This window comes from Poecilia mexicana, unplaced genomic scaffold (genome assembly GCF_051168715.1).
Source record: "Poecilia mexicana isolate PSO_F unplaced genomic scaffold, ASM5116871v1 scaffold_23, whole genome shotgun sequence".
NCBI classification, from domain to species: Eukaryota; Metazoa; Chordata; class Actinopteri; order Cyprinodontiformes; family Poeciliidae; genus Poecilia; species Poecilia mexicana.
In genome coordinates, this window is record NW_028263392.1 from 16328872 (window position 1) to 16348173 (window position 19302).

At 41.4% G+C, this 19302-nt stretch overlaps 1 protein-coding gene and 1 long non-coding RNA gene across 2 annotated transcripts in view; one reads left to right on the forward strand and one right to left on the reverse strand.

Annotated features, from left to right (window-relative positions):
• Positions 1-2418: 2418 nt before the first annotated feature.
• trhde.1 (thyrotropin releasing hormone degrading enzyme, tandem duplicate 1) overlaps positions 2419-19302 on the forward strand; it is a 43051-nt gene continuing 26167 nt past the window's right edge. Inside the window, exons 1-4 of the mRNA XM_088003269.1 lie at positions 2419-2480; positions 7950-8015; positions 8393-8571; positions 17488-17576. Coding sequence (XP_087859395.1) covers positions 2433-2480; positions 7950-8015; positions 8393-8571; positions 17488-17576 — 382 coding nt within the window. The 5' untranslated portion in view covers positions 2419-2432. The remainder of the gene's footprint in view (positions 2481-7949; positions 8016-8392; positions 8572-17487; positions 17577-19302) is intronic.
• On the reverse strand, positions 3997-8408 carry LOC148152540 (uncharacterized). The gene is made up of 2 exons (XR_015762131.1): positions 8320-8408; positions 3997-6417 (listed from the first exon to the last, which is right to left on the reverse strand). It is a non-coding gene; the product is annotated as an uncharacterized LOC148152540 (long non-coding RNA).

Below are 19302 nucleotides of genomic sequence, written 5' to 3' on the forward strand. Positions count from 1 at the left end.
CAACAGATAATCATTTTAAACCTCAGTAAACACTAATCCATAAATTAGACAGAGCCGCCTCCGTCTAGGTTTAGCCTGATCCCCGGGGTAAAGTACGCCGAGCTCGTTAAAGGCGGCCATGTTGGCAGAAATCAATTAAAACGTGAAGAAAGGAAAAGAGAACTGGCATAAAATAAAGGTTGAAAGGATTAAAATATGATTTAAGGTGGAATTAGAAAATAAAATATCAAATAAAACACTTTAAATGAAATGTATAAAACTTTAGAAGTCACAACAAAACAAACGGATAATAACAGATTAACTCCTAATCACCAAATTAAACCTTTAATTTCCAGATAATTTGGTTTACATGAATTGATGATTTATTTTTAATGTAAGAAAATCTTAAAATCCGACTAAAGCTTTTCATCTAAAATCAGAAACTTTTTGCTTTAACTGAGCCACTCATCAGATTAGCCTCATAACGTTTCAATAATATTAATTCAGTAGAGGACGACCTCTGACCTCTGCAAAGAGCCAATCAGCAAAAGCGGAAAAAAATCAGCCAAAAATGTATTTCGTATTTAAATGTTCTGTTTTAAAACGTTTTGGATGCTTCTGGGTTTACTTTGACTAAACCATTTCCAACTGAAGTGGGCAGGAGAGACTGTGGAGGTTAAAAAGTGATAAAGGTGATGCAGCAGCAAGGTGACGCAGCAGAAAGGTGCAGAAAGGTGACACAGCAGAAAGGTGACGCAGCAGGAAGGTGGCGCAGCAGAAAGGTGACGCAGCAGGAGGGTGGCGCAGCAGAAAAGTGACACAGCAGAAAGGGTGACGCAGCAGGAGGGTGGCGCAGCAGAAAGGGTGACGCAGCAGAAGGGTGACGCAGCAGAAGGGTGACGCAGCGAAAGGTGACGCAGCGAAAGGGTGACGCAGCGGAAGGGTGACGCAGCGGAAGGGTGACGCAGCGGAAGGGTGACGCAGCGGAAGGGTGACGCAGCGGAAGGGTGACGCAGCGGAAGGGTGACGCAGCGGAAGGGTGACGCAGCGGAAGGGTGACGCAGCGGAAGGGTGACGCAGCAGAAGGGTGACGCAGCAGAAGGGTGACGCAGCAGAAGGGTGCAGGAAGGTGACGCAGCAGGAAGGTGACGCAGCAGGAAGGTGACGCAGCAGCAGGGTGACGCAGCAGCAGGGTGACGCAGCAGAAAGGTGACGCAGCAGAAAGGTGACGCAGCAGAAAGGTGACGCAGCAGCAGGGTGACGCAGCAGGAAGGTGACGCAGCAGGAAGGTGACGCAGCAGAAAGGTGACGCAGCAGCAGCAGGGTGACGCAGCAGAAAGGTGACGCAGCAGAAAGGTGACGCAGCAGAAAGGTGACGCAGCAGAAAGGTGACGCAGCAGAAAGGGTGACGCAGCGAAAGGGTGACGCAGCGAAAGGGTGACGCAGCGAAAGGGTGACGCAGCAAAAGGGTGACGCAGCAGAAGGGTGACGCAGCAGAAGGGTGACGCAGCAGGAAGGTGACGCAGCAGCAGGGTGACGCAGCAGAAAGGTGACGCAGCAGCAGCAGGGTGACGCAGCAGCAGCAGGGTGACGCAGCAGCAGCAGGGTGACGCAGCAGCAGCAGGGTGACGCAGCAGCAGCAGGGTGACGCAGCAGAAAGGTGACGCAGCAGCAGGGTGACGCAGCAGCAGGGTGACGCAGCAGAAAGGTGACGCAGCAGCAGGGTGACGCAGCAGCAGGGTGACGCAGCAGGAAGGTGACGCAGCATACAGTAAATATGATGCTGGAGCTTTCGGACAGTTTGTTTGGTTTCGGTTTCGTTCAGGCTCATCCAGCCCGTTTCTCTCCGTCGCTCCCAGTCGAAACCGTCTCGGTTCTCCGTTGTGTGTCCAGGAGAAGCAGCGATTCCTGACCGACGTCCTCCACGAGGTGATGCTGCTGGACGGACTCGGCTCCTCCCATCCCATCTCCCAGGAAGTGGAGCAGGCGACGGACATCGACCGCGTCTTCGACTGGATCGCCTACAAGAAGGTAGACCAGCGATTCCAACTGTTCTGCAGAACTTCAGCATCAACATCAACTAACTTCTCATCAGATCAAAACCAGGAAGTTCTGGTTCAGTGAAACCGTTTGGACCGAGTTCCAGAGATGGTTTGATGGAAACCAGCCCCAATAAAAGCAGAAACAAGTTTTTTATGTAGTTGTTCAGATTCTGAACGTGTTGAATCCAGACGTCAAACACAGAAAAATCCAAACCAAATGAATCGGATGTTGATGACGCTCTGAAAACAGGAAACGGGCTGCAAGTCGCCCAGACCTGTTCACGCTGCTTAACCCGACTCCAGAGAGTCCGGCCCGGTTGGTGAGGTGTGATGCTAAGCTAACGCTAGCTCTGCTCATTGACTCTCCCTGCTGTTCCTGTGCGCTGTCTGCAGGGGGCGGCGCTGATCCGGATGCTGGCGAACGTGATGGGGCAGCCGCTGTTCCAGAAGGGGCTGAACGTGAGTGCAGATCTGTTCCTGGAGGTTTTAACTTGGAACCGACAGCCGGTCGCTGGCTTTGAAGTGTTCTTAAGAGATTTGTCAGCGAGTCGAGTTGAAGGTTTCAGACAGACGATCTGAGCAGAGACGGCAATAAGCCATATTTTAGAAACACTCTTACCCTTAAGAGCTTATGGTAATTGTAGGGTTGAGCTGCGGAGGCAGTTTGTGTAAAAAGCTCTTTGGTTTGAGTTAAAGCTCTTTTAGATGTTTCTCCCTCTTTTTGAAAGCAGATTGAAGGAGGACATGGTGGGTTTTAGTCTGAAAGACGAGGCTTCGCTGGTCCAGACTTCCAACCGCAGGGTGAAAACATTCCCATCAGTCTGGAAAATGGGTTTACTCTGCTCCCACTTGTTCCTTTTAGGAATCACCTTCTGAATTAAAATTAATCTTTTTATGACACAACAATCAGTTCAGAGGTGGCAGAGTAACAGCAGCTCTGCTTCGACACATTTATACTCAAGTCAGAGTAAAAACCTGGTTTGTTTTCGACACTTTGAGTGTGTCTGGTTAGAAAGATGCTGGAGTAGTGGATGATGATCATCACACAAGGTTTGAACTTCCTGCTTCTCTCTCTGCTCTGCATCCATGAAAACTCAGTTTTTAAAGACCAAAGCAAAAACTCTGCATGTTTTTATGATTCATCTTTCCTTCCAAAGAAAAAACACTTTTTTTCCTTTCTCTCTCTTTCTTTGTTTTTGTCTTTCTGGATAAAACAAACAAAAAAAGAATAATTCAAATATCTCAAAAACCCCTGAAAGGCTCTGAAAATCAGCTGCTGATTCTGCAGCAGCCACACATTAATAAGTAAATCCTCAGTAAAAACATCACATTCCTGATGATGTTTCTATTTTCTTTACTGAGTTCAAAGACAGAATCAGCCGCTGGATCAAAGAGGAAGCTGGGAGGAGTTTAGTGACAGAAATAACTTTTACAGAAGTTTGATTTTCCAGCAGATAAAAATCCAAAGGAAGCTCAGCCACAGCAGCCGGAGCTGGAGACCCTGGAGTCTCATTTGTGCATCAGCTCACTTCATTACAGACGAACTCCGGCCAATAAGATGGAGGCCAGCCGGTACGCTTAAATTTATTTTACAGCCAGAAATTTTTTTAATCCATAAAACTGGACTCAGATCACAGAGAAATTCTGTAAAATATTATTTAATGCTCCCTGAAGGCTGTTGCTTGTTTTTATTTGCTCTAAATAAACTAAAAATGCTTTGTTCATCTGCACACAATAAATGCTGCGTCCTGATTCTCCGGCAGAATTTAGGTGACCCAGAACTTTCAGGAAACCAGGTTAGATATAAACGCTGCTGATTCCCAGCCATGAAGCTCCTGAGTCTATAAAAGGTGATGCAAATGCAATAAGACAATAAAAACAAACAACGGAGGCTTTTTACGGCGCGGTTCAGTTTGTGGGGGAACCACAAAGAAAACAACCTTTAAATTTAGGTCACAGAATGAATTAAAGACAGTTTGTGGACCGAACAGAATTATTTTATAAATATTTCAGATCATCAGAACCAGGGTGAATATTAAATACAATATTCCAGGGATGATTTCATTAATTAAGGAAGAAAAGGCATAAAAGTCTAACTAATGTAACATGGAGTTTGACCCACTCTGCTTCACTGCATTGTTCCACTTATACTTGAGAAATGGAGGCTGGAAAAATAAGATCTTTACTTGAAAAGTGGAAAAATTGGTGCAAAATGGTTGAAAAGTTCTTTAAAAATGACACCAAAATCACCCAAAAAGCACAAAAAATACGCAAAACATCATCAGATCTATTCAAAAGACACAAAAAGGAGGAAAACATACAACATTCTTTGTTCTGACATACATCCCTTTATTTCCTAACCTTTACATATGATTTACACACTCAGAGCTTTAATTGGCAGCATGGATGTCGATGCTCTGAGGAGCCGTCTGCAGACGCAGGGAAGTGGCAGCTGAAGTGTTAGCTGTGTTGACAGAGATCCTTCAGAAAGGAAAACAAGACCTCATTAACAGGCTGCGAAGCTGCAACTGCTCCGGCACGAAGCTGCAGATTCTCCTAATGAGATTCCTGCAGCCCATATTTATCACCGGCTGCTTGTTTAGATCTGTTTGTGTTGGACCGGCGCTGCGCTCTGTACATCTGTTCCTGTCAGTAAAGGTGTCGGAGTCAAACTGACTTACACACAGCGAGCTGGTACCACCTCATCCGGGTTCTGATCCGCTTATCGAGCCCCACCGGTCCCGGTTCTGCCCGGCCACTTCCTGCCTGCCTGTCTGTGGGATCATGAACTCATCCAAACCTCTCACTTCGCTAAGCTCTGCCGTGAGAACGAGAGAGAAACACAAAGCTCGCAGCCTGCCGCTTGTTCATCAGCCAGAAGCTCCTAAAACTCCCGACCTCCGCCAGGCGCGCCCGGCCACCCAGATTAAAAATTAAACTCTTCTGTCCTGACATGTTTCCTATCTAAAAGCTTTTCACTGTCCGCCAGAAATGTGGGAGTCCTCTCAGATACCTGTTAGCATTTACACTTTCTTTCAAATAACACAGGAGAGCTGCGGATATTCTCATCCGTTCATCATCTTCTGATAACCGGAGATCAGGTAACGAAGGTAACGATCCATGCCATGATAAATTTATTAAAATCAAAACTTGACCTTCATGTCAGGATTGGGAGGAAGTTTTTCAAAACCTGTGTTTGTTTGTGGGGCTGCACAGCGATACAGTTACCTAAAATAAACGGTTCCTATTGTCACTGTTATCACAACTGTGACATGAAATATTGTGATAAAAATGTAAGATAATATTGTTGATATTTATATTAATTAGCTGAAATTAGAGCTCTTTGATTCCCAGACGGTATAGAGGATTTTAGTTAACAAAATGTAATATACAGTAAAATGTGTCACATGTTGGCTTTACCACAAAAGTTACATTCATCATATAAAACATTCAATCTTAAGTTTCGGGGTTCAGAGTATCTTTACTTTATTATTTAAAAATAAGTTGTTGCCCAAACTGTGTTTTTATTTATTTTTCTTTGGTTCGAATAGTTTTTTTGTTCAAAGGAAAATTTTTAATTATCTGAACCCAGCCTTTATGTTAGAGCCTTACTGAAGTTGTTTTTTGACAGCAATCAACATTTTGTCCCACCAGTTTTTTGTAAGCGCTATTCGACTGAAAATTCTCCAGGAGATGTGCATCTCGCTCTTCTGAGGATCTTTGATGTGGGCGGAGTTTGTGTCCAAATTCAGGGCCTTCATCCCTCCAAGGCGGTTGTGTTGCTAGGCTTTTGTTTTTAAATATTTTTACTAAAAAGGATTAAATGAGTGACAGAAAATCATCAGTGAGATTTTAAACTCCATTATTACTAGCTTGCTAGTAGTTTAGCGCTTTCATGGTTGCTAGGCGACAACATTCGTCAACGTACAATCGGGAATAGACGCTCTGCTGCCCCCAACAGGACAGTTGTGGAAAAACCACGCACTCTTTGTGCGTGGATTTACCCCCATCTGGCCAGTAGAGGGTGCTGTAACCGCTAGCATGTTCTGTTCAGCTGATTTCATTCACTAACTGCTTTGTTCACAGTTCATTTTGATGCGGCAGAAATGAGAGGCTCCTTGTTTTGGTTGTGTTGTACAAATCCAAGCAATGAGTGGGAGATTATTAAAACTGGCAGCTCTTTGTTTCTCTCTCAGCTCAGTGGCAGAGCCTGCAGACGGTGAACAAAGCAGATTTCTTCTAACAGTGAAGTCAAAATAAATGAGCTCTGCTGCTTGTGACTTTAACTCGCTCACAGCTTCACAGCAGAGACTTGTTTGGGAGGCGTCAGCTGCATGAAGATGTCCTGGAATATAGCAGCAGCGGTGACAGCCGAGCAAGAGCCAACTTTGATCATCTGGGAAAAAACACAGATGAGGAAGAAGTAAATTAGGAATCCTCCCAGGACTTTAAAGTTCCTCTGCTGCCTGGAGTAAGAAAATTAATCTGCTGTTGTAGTTTTGCTTTAGTTCGTTGGGACTCATCAATTAAACTTAAAAGTTTTGGATTAGCCAAAGAAAAAAATTAATCTGTTTAATCTGGTTCAACTGTTGCTCGTACTGGTCTCTGCAGAAATGTTGGTTAAAATCCCTTTATACCTTGAAAGGTGTTAATCAGATCTTTATTTATATTTATGCATTTATGCATTTACATCAGGTTTATTTACATCAAATATTTTCTGTAAAATGTGTAAATTAACTTTAAAGATTACATTTTCAAAGGTTGAAAATATAAAAGGTGTTGCCTGGTACAACAGACCATAAAAAATTCAACACCTTTTCCTTTAAGCACATTTTTTCCCTAATGTGTAAATATGGTATTAGAATAAAGGATAATTGAAAAACTGGGATAAAATAAAAAAATATGGGTAATTTACATATAAAATTGCTATATAAATATAAAACTTAAGCGTTACTGCTAAAGAATAAAAGATGAACATATAACAGTTAAATGTGACAAACTGCCCAGGTCTGTATTTTCATCTTACACTGATGCAGTTTATCAAGCACATTATTGGGTCTGTTGTTATAGTCATTAGAGACTCACTTAAAGTTGATCATCAGGGAGCTGAACTCGTCTTAAACAGTTGAGATTATTCTTACGTTTGATTCTCAAGGACTCAGGAGTTGAGTTGGACTTGCCCCATAAAGAATTAGGAGACGACATGGAATTGTCTCTCAGAGACTTTAGATTGGTCTTGAACTTGACTCAAAGCTGTAAAACTGACCTTGGACTTGTCCCCGAAAGACTTGAGTCTTGAGTAGAACTTAGATCTCCAGTTCTTGGGAGTTGACTTGGCCTGCCCCCTCACAGGATCAAGACCTGACCTGTAGTTGCTCCTCAAAGACTCGTGAATTCACATGGACTTGCCCCTCATTAGATTTGACTTGGTTTTGCCCCTCAAGGACTCAAAGACCCTTGTCAACTTCTGACACTTCCTTGTTGGGAAAGGATAAGGAATTGACCCTCAGGCCCCTGAGATTTGTCTTCAGCTTGTGTCTCAAGGCCTTGAGAATAACATGCTGTTGAGACTTAACTTGCATTTGTCCCTGAAAAACTTGACGCTTGTTTCAAACACTTGAGTCATGACTTGGACTTGCCCTCCAAATACTTGAAGCTGGACTTGGTCTAACTTCAAATCCCACTAAGAAATTACCTAAAAGCCTCTAGACTTTGACTTATCCCTGAAAGACTCAACTGGAGAATTATTTTTGACTTGCCCCTTACATAATGGAGAGGCCTTCCTCTCAACGACTGGTGAGCATCTCTGAAATCTCTGAGGAAGTGGTTCTGGTCCAGTTTCGTCCAGGAAGGACGTCGTAACAGCAGTTAGATGTGTGAAACGTCTTGGAGACGTTGCCATCATACGTCTCTGTGTCTTTGTTTCAGGATTATCTCCTGAGTCACATGTACAGCAACGCAGCCAGAGACGACCTTTGGAGTAAACTAACTCAGGTACGTCTGTTTGGTTTTAAGCCATTTTTCTTTTCTTTATTTGGACTTGAGGCTTTAGGGCACATTAGCCTCAGCAGGAGAGGAGAGCAGGCTGACTCACTGAAGTTGGTAATTATTTAGTAATTCTAGCAAAGGCCAGGCCGATGCTCGCCAAGACTTGATGAGATGGAGAAAGTTTGTTACCTTGGTAACCAGAGTGAGTTGTTTTCTCAACAAGAAGCTTTTAATGTGATCACCATTGATTTGTTTTTTTATATACTGAAAATCTTTGATTAACAGGCAGCCAATTAGACACCTAATTTACCTGAAGGTCACTCGTCTTCCTCCAATCAGGCTCTGCACCTTCACCAGCTCGCTGCATTTGTTTCTGTCTAAAGGCCATGCGCTCAGAAGGGCGGGACATTGACATCGGGGAGATGATGGACAGATGGACTCTACAAATGGGCTACCCTGTCGTCACCATCAGCAAGAACCAATCAGAGCAGCTGCCAACCCATTACATCACCGTCACCCAGGAGCACTTCCTGTACGGAGAGGAAGTCAGAAACAACCTCAGGTAGCAACAAAGTCCAACACAAATGGTCCATTAGTGTTTTTAATCATCAGATGGTGAGTTTTGTACATGGAAATTTATTTTCCTGCCTTGAAACAATGAAGCTGATAAATTCAGGGTTTTTACAATCGTTCAAAAATGAAAACAATCACAATTTAAATTCTCAATCCCTGCAAATTAGAAAAAGATAACTTAATAAAAGCTTTAACTGACTTTAACTTAAGCAATAGACCTTTATCCAGTTAAATATCTGTTAATCTGCTCTCACTCCTGTCTTCAGGGTTTTACACCCGGAGTCTTCAGCTCTAAGCGTCATTAAGTTTCATCAGCAGTGATTAAAAGTTGGTTTTTAACCAACTTTTGTTCTGTAAATATAAATTTCTCAGCTTGAGTTTTAGACTCATAAAAATCAGAGATTTCAGGCTGGACTTCTCTGAGTCTCCAGTTTTATCCGACGTTACAGAAATGAAAGGAAGCCGGTTTGTTAGCGACGAGCTGCGAAATGATAAGTTTGATTATTAACCAGTGACATTGGTGGATTATTATGGGATGTTAATGTCTGATAACAATCTGTTCATGACTTAGTGTGATGTATAATAGTCATTACCAAGACTGGAAAACAGAAAATCAACATGAACAGTTTTCATCTCTTTCTGTCTTAGAAAATAAATGCCTGCTCGTATATCTAATGTGGTAAATAATCATTTTTAGCATGTGAATGAAATCTTTAGGGATTAGGAAATATTAACAGATAATTATCAAACCTTCAAGCAATAATTTGTCCCAAAACCAGTTGAAGCTTCGTTTCTTCTGAGTGAAACATGCAGGAAAGTGTTGGTGACGTAAATTCATGACTCATCAGCTGTTTCAGGATGATCTTTTGTGACGCATTCAGCACTAAATTTGTTAATTTGCAATCACGCATTTCCCCCTTTGCCCACTTTTCCTCACCTCCTTTACTACTTTTCTATCATTTATGCATCATTCATATTTTATTCCCATGATGTTTTATTCACATCCTTGACAATCTTTGGAGTTTATTCTCTTCTGCGTTTTATCGACCCACTTTCTCCTCCATTAATACTTCAGCAGACCTCTTTACCTGTTGCTCACTCCTCCTCCTCCTTCTTTCCTTTTTTCTTCCCGTGAGGCAGTTTACAGTCGCTCCGTCCCGCTCGGCTTCTCGCTGGAACTTTCCTTTCCTCTGTCGTCTTTTCATCTGAGCCCTTTGTGTCTCGGTTGGCTGTTGAATTGAAGCCGTCTGTTTCAGGCTTTGCTGGTTTTCCTCTCTTTGAGTCAGAAACTCGCTCAGTGATCCCAGAGCGTTCGCCCGCCCTTTGGTAAACAAACAGCAACGTTTTGAGCTGCGTTCAGAAGCGTATTTCCTTTATCAAACCTCTTATGGACGAGTGACGTCTGTTTGGTTGTGAATGCAGCCAAGGTGATGTATGAATCTCACAAACTCTGGCTGATGCCAATTCCTCTCATTCTAAGGATGCGGTTAGAGGGGCTTTGATACCATCTAGTGGTCAGAGTGTGAACTACGCAGAACTGGCCAGAGCTCAAGTTTGGCTGATATACTCAGTAAATAGTCTTAACCCTGGTGTAGATTGTGCAATAACATATATACATATATACTCAATCTTTCGTTTAATTTTGGGTTTGATGCTTTTTAGCGACTATAGGCAACTGAGGAATGGAAATGAATAATGCTAGTTTGGTGTTATAGTTGATTCCTGCCTATTTGTAGATTTTTCTCCAAATTAGTTGTAGAATTATTTCAAATGTTTGAAAGAAAGTACCATTTCAGAAGCTGAAATACCTTGGGCCAACGCTACTTGACACACTATTGGCTGGTGTTTGCAAAGCAGCCAATCCAGAAGTGGCATTTATTTTCCTAGCTCCTGATTGGCTGTAGTGTGAGAATGGTCATATTAAAGCATGTTAAGGTGTATTTAATGTTTGAACTATTAACCAGTTAAAAGCATTTTAAAATAATTAGGTACCTATTATATGCACAATTTAGCTACAGTTGTAGAAATTTAAAATTGTGTACATGGACTTCAATAATGCAACATTGAATGAAAAAATTGCTTTAGATAATCAATGAATAATGATGATACATAATTCATTATAGAAGTATAGAATACAATGATTTTTGTTATTATGAAATAACAAAAGCTATATTTGAAACAATGTAGTGATAAAAATGGCAATTATTGTTCAAGAAAATATTCTAGTTTTATGAATATGACTAAGTGCCTAGTGGTGCTAATTAGCATCGTACCTGCATTAATTCAGTGTGTTCCTCCTTTTCTGCGTCACACTAAATCCAGGCTCAAATCAGACGCAACTGTTGATGTTTTGTTGTGTCTCTTTTATTTCGGAGGTTAAATGAAGCCTTTATTTGCAGCTCTCAGGTTTATAGTCCAATAAATACTGAAACTGTTTCTGCTAAGAACATTATGGCTGCAGAGGAAGAGCGAGAGCAGCTTTCTGTGTTTCTGTCAGATGTGTCCAAGGCTTTAGGAACAGTTAAACAGGCTGTTATCTGTGGAGTTTAATGAGCTTCTCCTTCTTCTCCTGGCTTTAAATCACACAAGGCTTTATTCTTCGGACGTTTGTTGCCGATCCCAGTCAAAGTCCCGTCTCTGCGTAAAGACTCAGAATCAGGCCATATGCTGTTTATTTGCAGTGTGTATTTTTCATGATGTTCATTCATCAAAGCAGCTTTGAAAGTTGCTGCAGAAGAGAGACGGCTGGAAACATGAAGCAAAGTGGAGATTTAGTTCAAATAATTATAGGAAAGTTCATCCAGTTCAGACAGTGAAAGGGAGAAACGGTCAACTAGCGTCGCTGCTAAAGGTTTCACATCTGCAGGCTCATTTCATCAGTTACTAAACATGAGATGTTTTCACGCTCACTCAGATCTTTCTGCTTCCTAAAGAAACCAGACGTAAAAACTGAGACACCGGAAACTCCTTAAGATCGCGATCAAAATGAAGGTCTAGTCAAAGTATGGACATACATCAAACTGAAAGGCTGTGCCTCATGCTCCACTGTGGCTAAATTAAACTGTTCAGTAAAGAAAATGGAGAAAATGTCTCTCAGTGACGTTAAAGACATGTTGCCGTCTGTCTGTGCCGGTGGAGGGACACCCAGTTATCAGGTTTAGGGGTCACTTACTTTTGCACATGGAGTCGAGTTGTTCTGGACTTTTTTAGCTCAAAAATTAAATCGTGTGAAAACTGCAACCGGGTTATTTTTGTCTGTTAAAAACCTTCTGAATAAATCTGTAATTGAGCAATTAGTTTTTCGCAGCAGCGTATCTGTAGGTGTAAACTGTCACAGCCGGCACGAACACGCGCTGTCGCCGTCCGCTTCCGCTCACCTTGGCTGTTAAAAAAAACGTTCACAAGCAGTTAAAAGACTTCCAGCCTGTTTACATTTCACTCAGCATTTCCATTTTTGTTCCCTTTTCCCTCTGGGACGTTTCCGAAGAGACACCTTTCACTTTAAAACGGCTAAGCTGTTTATAAATAAACATTATAAACAAATTGAGAGGGGAATTATTCATAACTGTCCTGGTTAGCATTAAAACTCCTAAAATCAACACAGACCCTCATTCTGCTACCTGTCAGCTGATGTGTCTGCAGTCTGAGCCGAGCTTTACAATTATGAGTTATGAGTTTCCAGGCACAGAGAGCCATTTTATAACACAAACAAGTAACTGTGTTACCATATGTATCGCATATGACTTTGTAATTAATGCCTTGAAATTGGGCCTCCGTCTCTTTAAGAACTCCTGCTCTCTCTGAAGCTCCGCCTTCAGGAAATCATCCCAACATGGCTCCAACGTTTTTACCAGCGTTGCTCTGAGCTGCAGTTGCTGTAACGAGCTCAGCAGCTCCATCAGGTGTGTGCTGATTGCTGCTGGCTAGTCTGAAGGAGCTGAAAGGGGGAGGAGCTGCGCCTCAAAGGCGGAGCTAGGTCCACCCAGGTGTTTTGCAACGCTAAATGGTTGCCATGGAGATTTAAGAATGATGAAAGACTCGAGGTTTGTGTCTGATGAGGGAGGAACATTAAAACTTGATATAAAGCTTTAAAAAGTTGATTTTACACGATACTGCCCCTTTAAAATTGCTTGATTTTAACAGAGTCCCAAAATATGACGAATGGTTTTCTAACCCTTTCCAGACTTTCTCATCCGTTCATCAATTTTCTCAGATTTTTTGCTCTTTCAGATATTTTTCGTGTCATCAAAAAGGTTCTGATTCTTTATTTTTTTGTAACCAGGCCTGGATGTAACGAGTGACGAGTGAAATCATCACTTCCAGGGTCAGGATAACGAGTGAAATCATCACTTCCAGGGTCAGGATAACGAGTGAAATCATCACTTCCAGGGTCAGGATAACGAGTGAAATCGTCACTTCCAGGGTCAGGATAACGAGTGAAATCGTCACTTCCAGGGTCAGGATAACGAGTGAAATCGTCACTTCCAGGGTCACTTCCAGGGTCAGGATAACGAGTGAAATCGTCACTTCCAGGGTCAGGATAACGAGTGAAATCGTCACTCCCAGGGTCAGGATAACGAGTGAAATCGTCACTTCCAGGGTCACTTCCAGGGTCAGGATAACGAGTGAAATCGTCACTTCCAGGGTCAGGATAACGAGTGAAATCGTCACTTCCAGGGTCAGGATAACGAGTGAAATCGTCACTTCCAGGGTCAGGATAACGAGTGAAATCGTCACTTCCAGGGTCAGGATAACGAGTGAAATCGTCACTTCCAGGGTCAGGATAACGAGTGAAATCATCACTTCCAGGGTCAGGATAACGAGTGAAATCCTTCATTATTTCTGTCTAACATTAAAATTTGTTCACTTCAAGCTAGGAGCCGGCGCTACGGACGTAAAGCTTCGTCACCATATTTTTTTCGTTGCTGTTGTGATCACGATAAAAGTGACGCCATCAGCTAGAACTTTTTTACGTAACTGTATGGCTGGCACTAAATACCACAGTAATTAAATCCCTATAAACACAAATAAATTGAAATTTATTGAACAAACTGAAGAAAACTGTAAAATAAAACTCCTGACAAGATGGACCGTTTGTTTTCTAACTTCATTTATATGAATTTATCATGAGAGCCGTCTAAATGTGTCTCTGTGAAGCTCCACCTTTGCATTAAACTCCCAACCACTGGAAAAAATCAACTTTTTTGCTGAAGTATATGTTTTAATCTTTGGTTTTGGTTTTCTAACATATAAATGAGGTCGATGTGTGTTGTAGCAGAGGATGAGGAGCAACAGGGGTTTCTGTTATCTGAAGAGTTTTGACTGTAAAAATATGCATTGATGGTTTCCTGCTGCTTTTCTTCTTATACATCCAGTTGGTTTCTGGCTTTGATGAATAAACTATAAACTCTAAGGACGAGCGCGCTCATCAATATTAATAAACACATTCTGCTGTCCGTGCTGCTGACTGCGTGTGATTGAGTTCTCTTCTTGTCAGTCGCTCTGATATGAATGTAGGATTAAATATTTGGTTGCTTGGGCCTCGTATTGATCCTCTGCTGCCTGCGGCGACAAACGGTGGTTGTAGGAACGTTTTTTTGGGGTACAACAACGCTTACAGTGAACGCACTCCGAACCATAAACACACATCTGTGTTTAACTGGTTTGAGCGAGTCGAGCTGATTGTATTCAACCCCTAATTAACATCCAGTCTAATTAAAATCCAAATGAGTTTGATCAAAACGAGTTTAATGAAAATCTGGGTTTTAGTGGAACTGAGAAGAATCTAATGTTTTAACCGCTTTTCTATTGGTGCCATTATTACTCGCATACAGTAACGGCTCAGAGTGAAAGACGGAGAGAAACAACAGTTTGATGATTTTCCTCACACAGCTGGTCTGCAGATGCACAACAAACCCCACAACACCAAAACGTCTGGAAATGTCTCTGAACTTGAAAGGATGAAAACAATTAATGTTGTGAAAGTGAAGTTGAAGTATTAGTGGAGCATAACTCCAAATACTTACCAGTTTATAGTAAAATGTATGTATAATTTTGGTAAACAATGTAGCTTGGGAAGCTAAGACATCTATACACAATGCTACATGCAACACAGCCAATCCAGAAGCAGCATTTATTTTCTTTGCTGCTGATTGGCTGGACACACAGCAGCAGAAATAAGGAACGATGTAAATGTTAGCTTCTGCATATCGATGCATAATGCTGTATTTGGTGTTTTAAATTATTAGTAGCATCTTCTCATCACATGTTGAAGCTAATTCCTTCGCTGAACCTCCAGAATCAAAAGTTTTATAACTCAAAACTTAAGTCTAGTTAAAATGAAAGTTCAGTCTGCCTGAAAAAATACAGCAACTAAGACCTCATACAGAGTAACTGAATAAAACCAGTGAGAGTTAGTTAACCAAACTAAATATGATTTGAGGACAAAATACTTCAGTACAGATCTCCAAATTCAGTGACAGAATTAGGTGAACTAATGGTTAAAATTATTAAAAACTAACTCAAACTTGCCACAGATTGATTAATTTGGCGAAACTGTTTAGCTAGCTGCTGGCAATAGATGAATAAAAGCTAAAGCTAGCTTGGGAGGCTAATTGTTGGCAAATTCAGTAACAGTTTTAGATTAAAAAAAAATACAAGAAAATCAAAAAACGTATTGATTTAGAGCTTCATGTTTTAGTGAAACATTTAACCACTAAAATCACATTTTCAACCATTTGTAGAAACTAAAAATTTTCTTTGTTTTTCATTAACTAGTTTAGCAGCTAATTCTTCTGCGCTAAAGCTAGCTTTGCTAACTGACACTGACAACCTGACTCTATTCTTATTTTTAAAAGTTTCTGTTTTTAAAACAAAACAAATCCATCATAAAACACATTCAAGCTCCAACTCACGTCTGAAACTCTTTCAAGTCGCAGGCAAAACATTCAGCATCTCCTATTTTCATAAACAGCCTTCAATATAATGGCCAAACCACCGTGTGAGAGGCATTGAGGCAAAAATCCTCATAATGTTCCTTTGTTTTCATCTCTGTGGATCCAACATTAGATGAAAGATTATTTTCTTCACGTACCAGCAGTCTAATTCACCTCCACAAAACACTTAGCATGAATGAATCTGGTCATTTTGGGCCATTTATCAACAACACAAAATGTTTTCATATTTTGTTGCCCTGCAACTTCAGTATATTCATAGTTTTTTGCAATCAGCAAAATAAATCAATGCATGATTGTAATATAAAATAAAGAAAACACATTTTTTTATTTTTAAAACCATTTTTACTTTAATTAAATGAAAACAATGTACCAGTTTTTCACCTAATAACATAATTCTTAGTCGGTCCAGTCCAGAAATCTTTGTGGAGGAATGTTAAGAAGATAATTCTGGGTCTAGATAGTGCATTATATTTTATACATTTAATTATGCAGCTGTTGGCTCTTATGCTTATTATGCTACATCTTTTTTCTGTGTATTTCTCAGGCATTATTCTTTCCGTTCTCTTGGCTTATTCACACACATTTTACTCCTAAACTTCAAAATGTACGACTGGATGTTTTTGCCTGTTTTAGGACAGAAAATGTTCTTTGATTTAATGCTTTCACTAGTTTTTCCAGAAAATATTAAAGTTTTAATGTATTGCACTTATTCACAATTTACTGTAAAATAGTGTAAAGATGGTTTTAATTGAAGAAAAATACAAACACTAAATTTGATTTTATAGCTTTAGTGAAATAAAACACTGCAGATGTGCATTAATAAAGGATTTTTTTATATTAAAAATAAAGCTTGAACAGTCTAGAGCACATTTTGGAAAATAATGGAGTATTTACCTGTGAGATCAGTTTAACTCAACAGGTGAGAAGCATTTGGGTTTCAACTGCTTCTAAAAAACTTAAGCAACAGCAACATCCAGCCATTTCTTTTGCAAGAAGTTCATGTTTGTTTGGTGTCTGGAAAATAGACCGTTTCAAAAACCTGCGGAATGCAGGCACTGCATCGCCTAGCAACCAAAGCTGAGTTTCAGAGTGTTCCCTAGCAACCAAAACTGAGTTTCAGAGTGTTACCTAGCAACCAAAGCTGAGTTTCAGAGTGTTCCCTAGAAACCAAAGCTGAGTTTCAGAGTGTTCCCTAGAAACCAAAGCTGAGTTTCAGTGTTACCAAGCAACCAAAGCTGAGGCCCAGCACGCTTGGTCAGCTGGTTTTCAAATTCAAAGCCACTTTATTGAATTCAAAGTGAACGTTGTCGTGACTCATATTAACTCAGATTCTTTAGAGTTGTCGTCGATGGTGATGGCTGTTGGGTGTTGGCAGGAAAGATTTCCTGTAGCAGTCTGTGTCACTGCAGATCTGAAGAAGCCTATGACTGAAGATGCTCTATGCACTGAACAATGGCTGTTGGAAAAGACAAGTGTTTTTGTCGTTGTCTTACCATCCAGAAGCCTCTTCCTGCTTTCTCACTGGTTGTGCAGAAGGCTCCACTTCTGCTTTTCAAAGATGTACGGCTGTATAATTGCGCATCAGTTTGCAGCCATTTTCACGTGTGAGTGTAAACAAAATAACTTTGAGTATAAGATGTGATGATCATGTTTTGTATCACTACCCTAACCTGCTCAGAGAAGCATATTGGATCACTTTTAAAGTTTATTTAACTTCCTAAAGGTGTGAAAATGCTAAGCTAGCTTTTCCCTGACAGGGACGCCGGCCTCCAGTCAGTTTCTCCTGACTGATATCTGCTGCCTGTGCGGTCGTTAAGCCCTCGCTCCGCCGCTGCGGCTGTCGCTCGCCTCATTTCCAGCTGACCGATGACCCTCGCTCCCCTAACAGGGGCAATAAAACCCGATCCAATCCCGCTGACCGTCGCTAACATCCTTCTCCCCCTCTGCAGTTTACAGTGGCAGGTCCCATTGACTGTCGCCGTGGGAAACGTGTCCTCTGTCTGCCTGGAGAGCCTCATCTGGATCAACAACAGGACAGGTACGGCGCCGCCGGAGACGCCGCTGAACGTCTCTGAAACTTTATTTCCACCTGTGTCTTAATTATCTTGTTGCCGGGAGATAACGAGCTGTTTCCTTGGGAGGATCTGTTAGCGGATCAAACCGGCTCAGGTTCTCTAATTAATTATCTGCTCAGCTCTGTACACGTGAGCTGCCTCTGCCGGGGCTTTAAAGGTTCACAGGTGCAGCGTGTTGCTCTGTTCTCAGGTTTGTAGGCGGAGGGAATAAACATCGTTACGGTTCCTGTAATTTGGCGTCTGCTTTTTATTCAAAAAAGAAAAATCCTGATTACTTTTTATCCTTTCATGTTTTTTAAAACGGCGCTGCTTCTGCTGTTCTTTTGAAAGGATTACTCTTTTGTTAACAGGTCAGCTTTCTGACTCAAAGATTTGATCAATCGTTTGTTCGCTCGGATTAGTCTCCGTTGTAGGTCCCCTCTTTACTTTGACAAACAAAAAGCTTTGAGAATAAACCCCATTTTGTTTTTCTTTTTTCATCATTGTTTCTGAAGAACAAAACCCTCTAGGGGTTCTGTTTTAGTGAATAAAGCTCATTTTAGTCCCTTTTTTGAACAAAATAATGTTTTGAGAATTGATCCTGAACTGCTTGGTGTTGGGTTTTGGTGGAAACAGGGGCTCCTGCTGGCTCCGTTCCCCCTAATAAAACACTTGTTTTGCTTTGTGAACGTGAAGCTCGCTCCGGTTGTGTTGTTACAGCCTGACGAGGGTAATCTCCACGTCGCCACTTTGGCACCAATCTGATGCAAGGAGAGCGAGGAGTTGGTTTAAATCCAAGAAGAAGGAGAAGTGGGCTAACAGCTGCGTTCTGTTTTTATCACCTGGCTGTTTCTCAAAGTGGGAAACGTCCTACAAGCTGCTTCACTGAAGCTTCAACCTAATTTCAGCAGGATGTGCTGGTTTCCTCCTGTGGCCCCGTGATGCTGCTGATCCACAAACCTACAAAATGTAAACACTCCATCAGCTGGGCTCAGACTACTTCCTGGAGAGGTTTGATGAAGATTAAGCTAAAGTGGAAAAGTTCCAAGTGCATAAATAACTGATCATCCATTTTAAGACCTTTTTCCGGGCTAAAACAGTCCAAGGCAGAAAAACATCAGCGATGACGTCTAGAGAAGCAGCCAATCAGTCTGGGAAGGTTATAACACCTACACTGCAAAAACACAAAATCTCACCAAGTGTTTCCAATCTCATTACACTTAAAGTATGACAAACTTACAAGCAACGTTTCAGCTTGTTTAAGTCAACAATTCCTTAATATTGATGAAAAACTATTAGAAGTGACAAAATCTGCCTCTTAAACACGTTTCCCATATTTTAAGTTAAAATATCTCCACTACTTTTTCATCAATATGGAGAAACTATTGACTTAATTCTAAGTTTGTTTTGTCTTATTTCGGGTGTAATAAGATGTTGGCACCAAAATACTTAGTAGGATTTTGTGTTTCTGCAGAGCTAACCCTGACAAAGTATCTGAAGGTTATTTACAACTGGAAGACAAAGACATCTGCCAATCTTCCCAGGAATCAACGTTCCTGCAGGTTCAACCCAGAGAATTGACCAAAAACCCAAGAGCTCCTCCTCAGGATTTAGTTAGCAGGTCAGAGGTGAAAGTTCATCAAAGGACAGTTGGGAAATGACTGAATGACCTGAAGGAGACGCCAATAACCAACTAGAATGTACATCAAG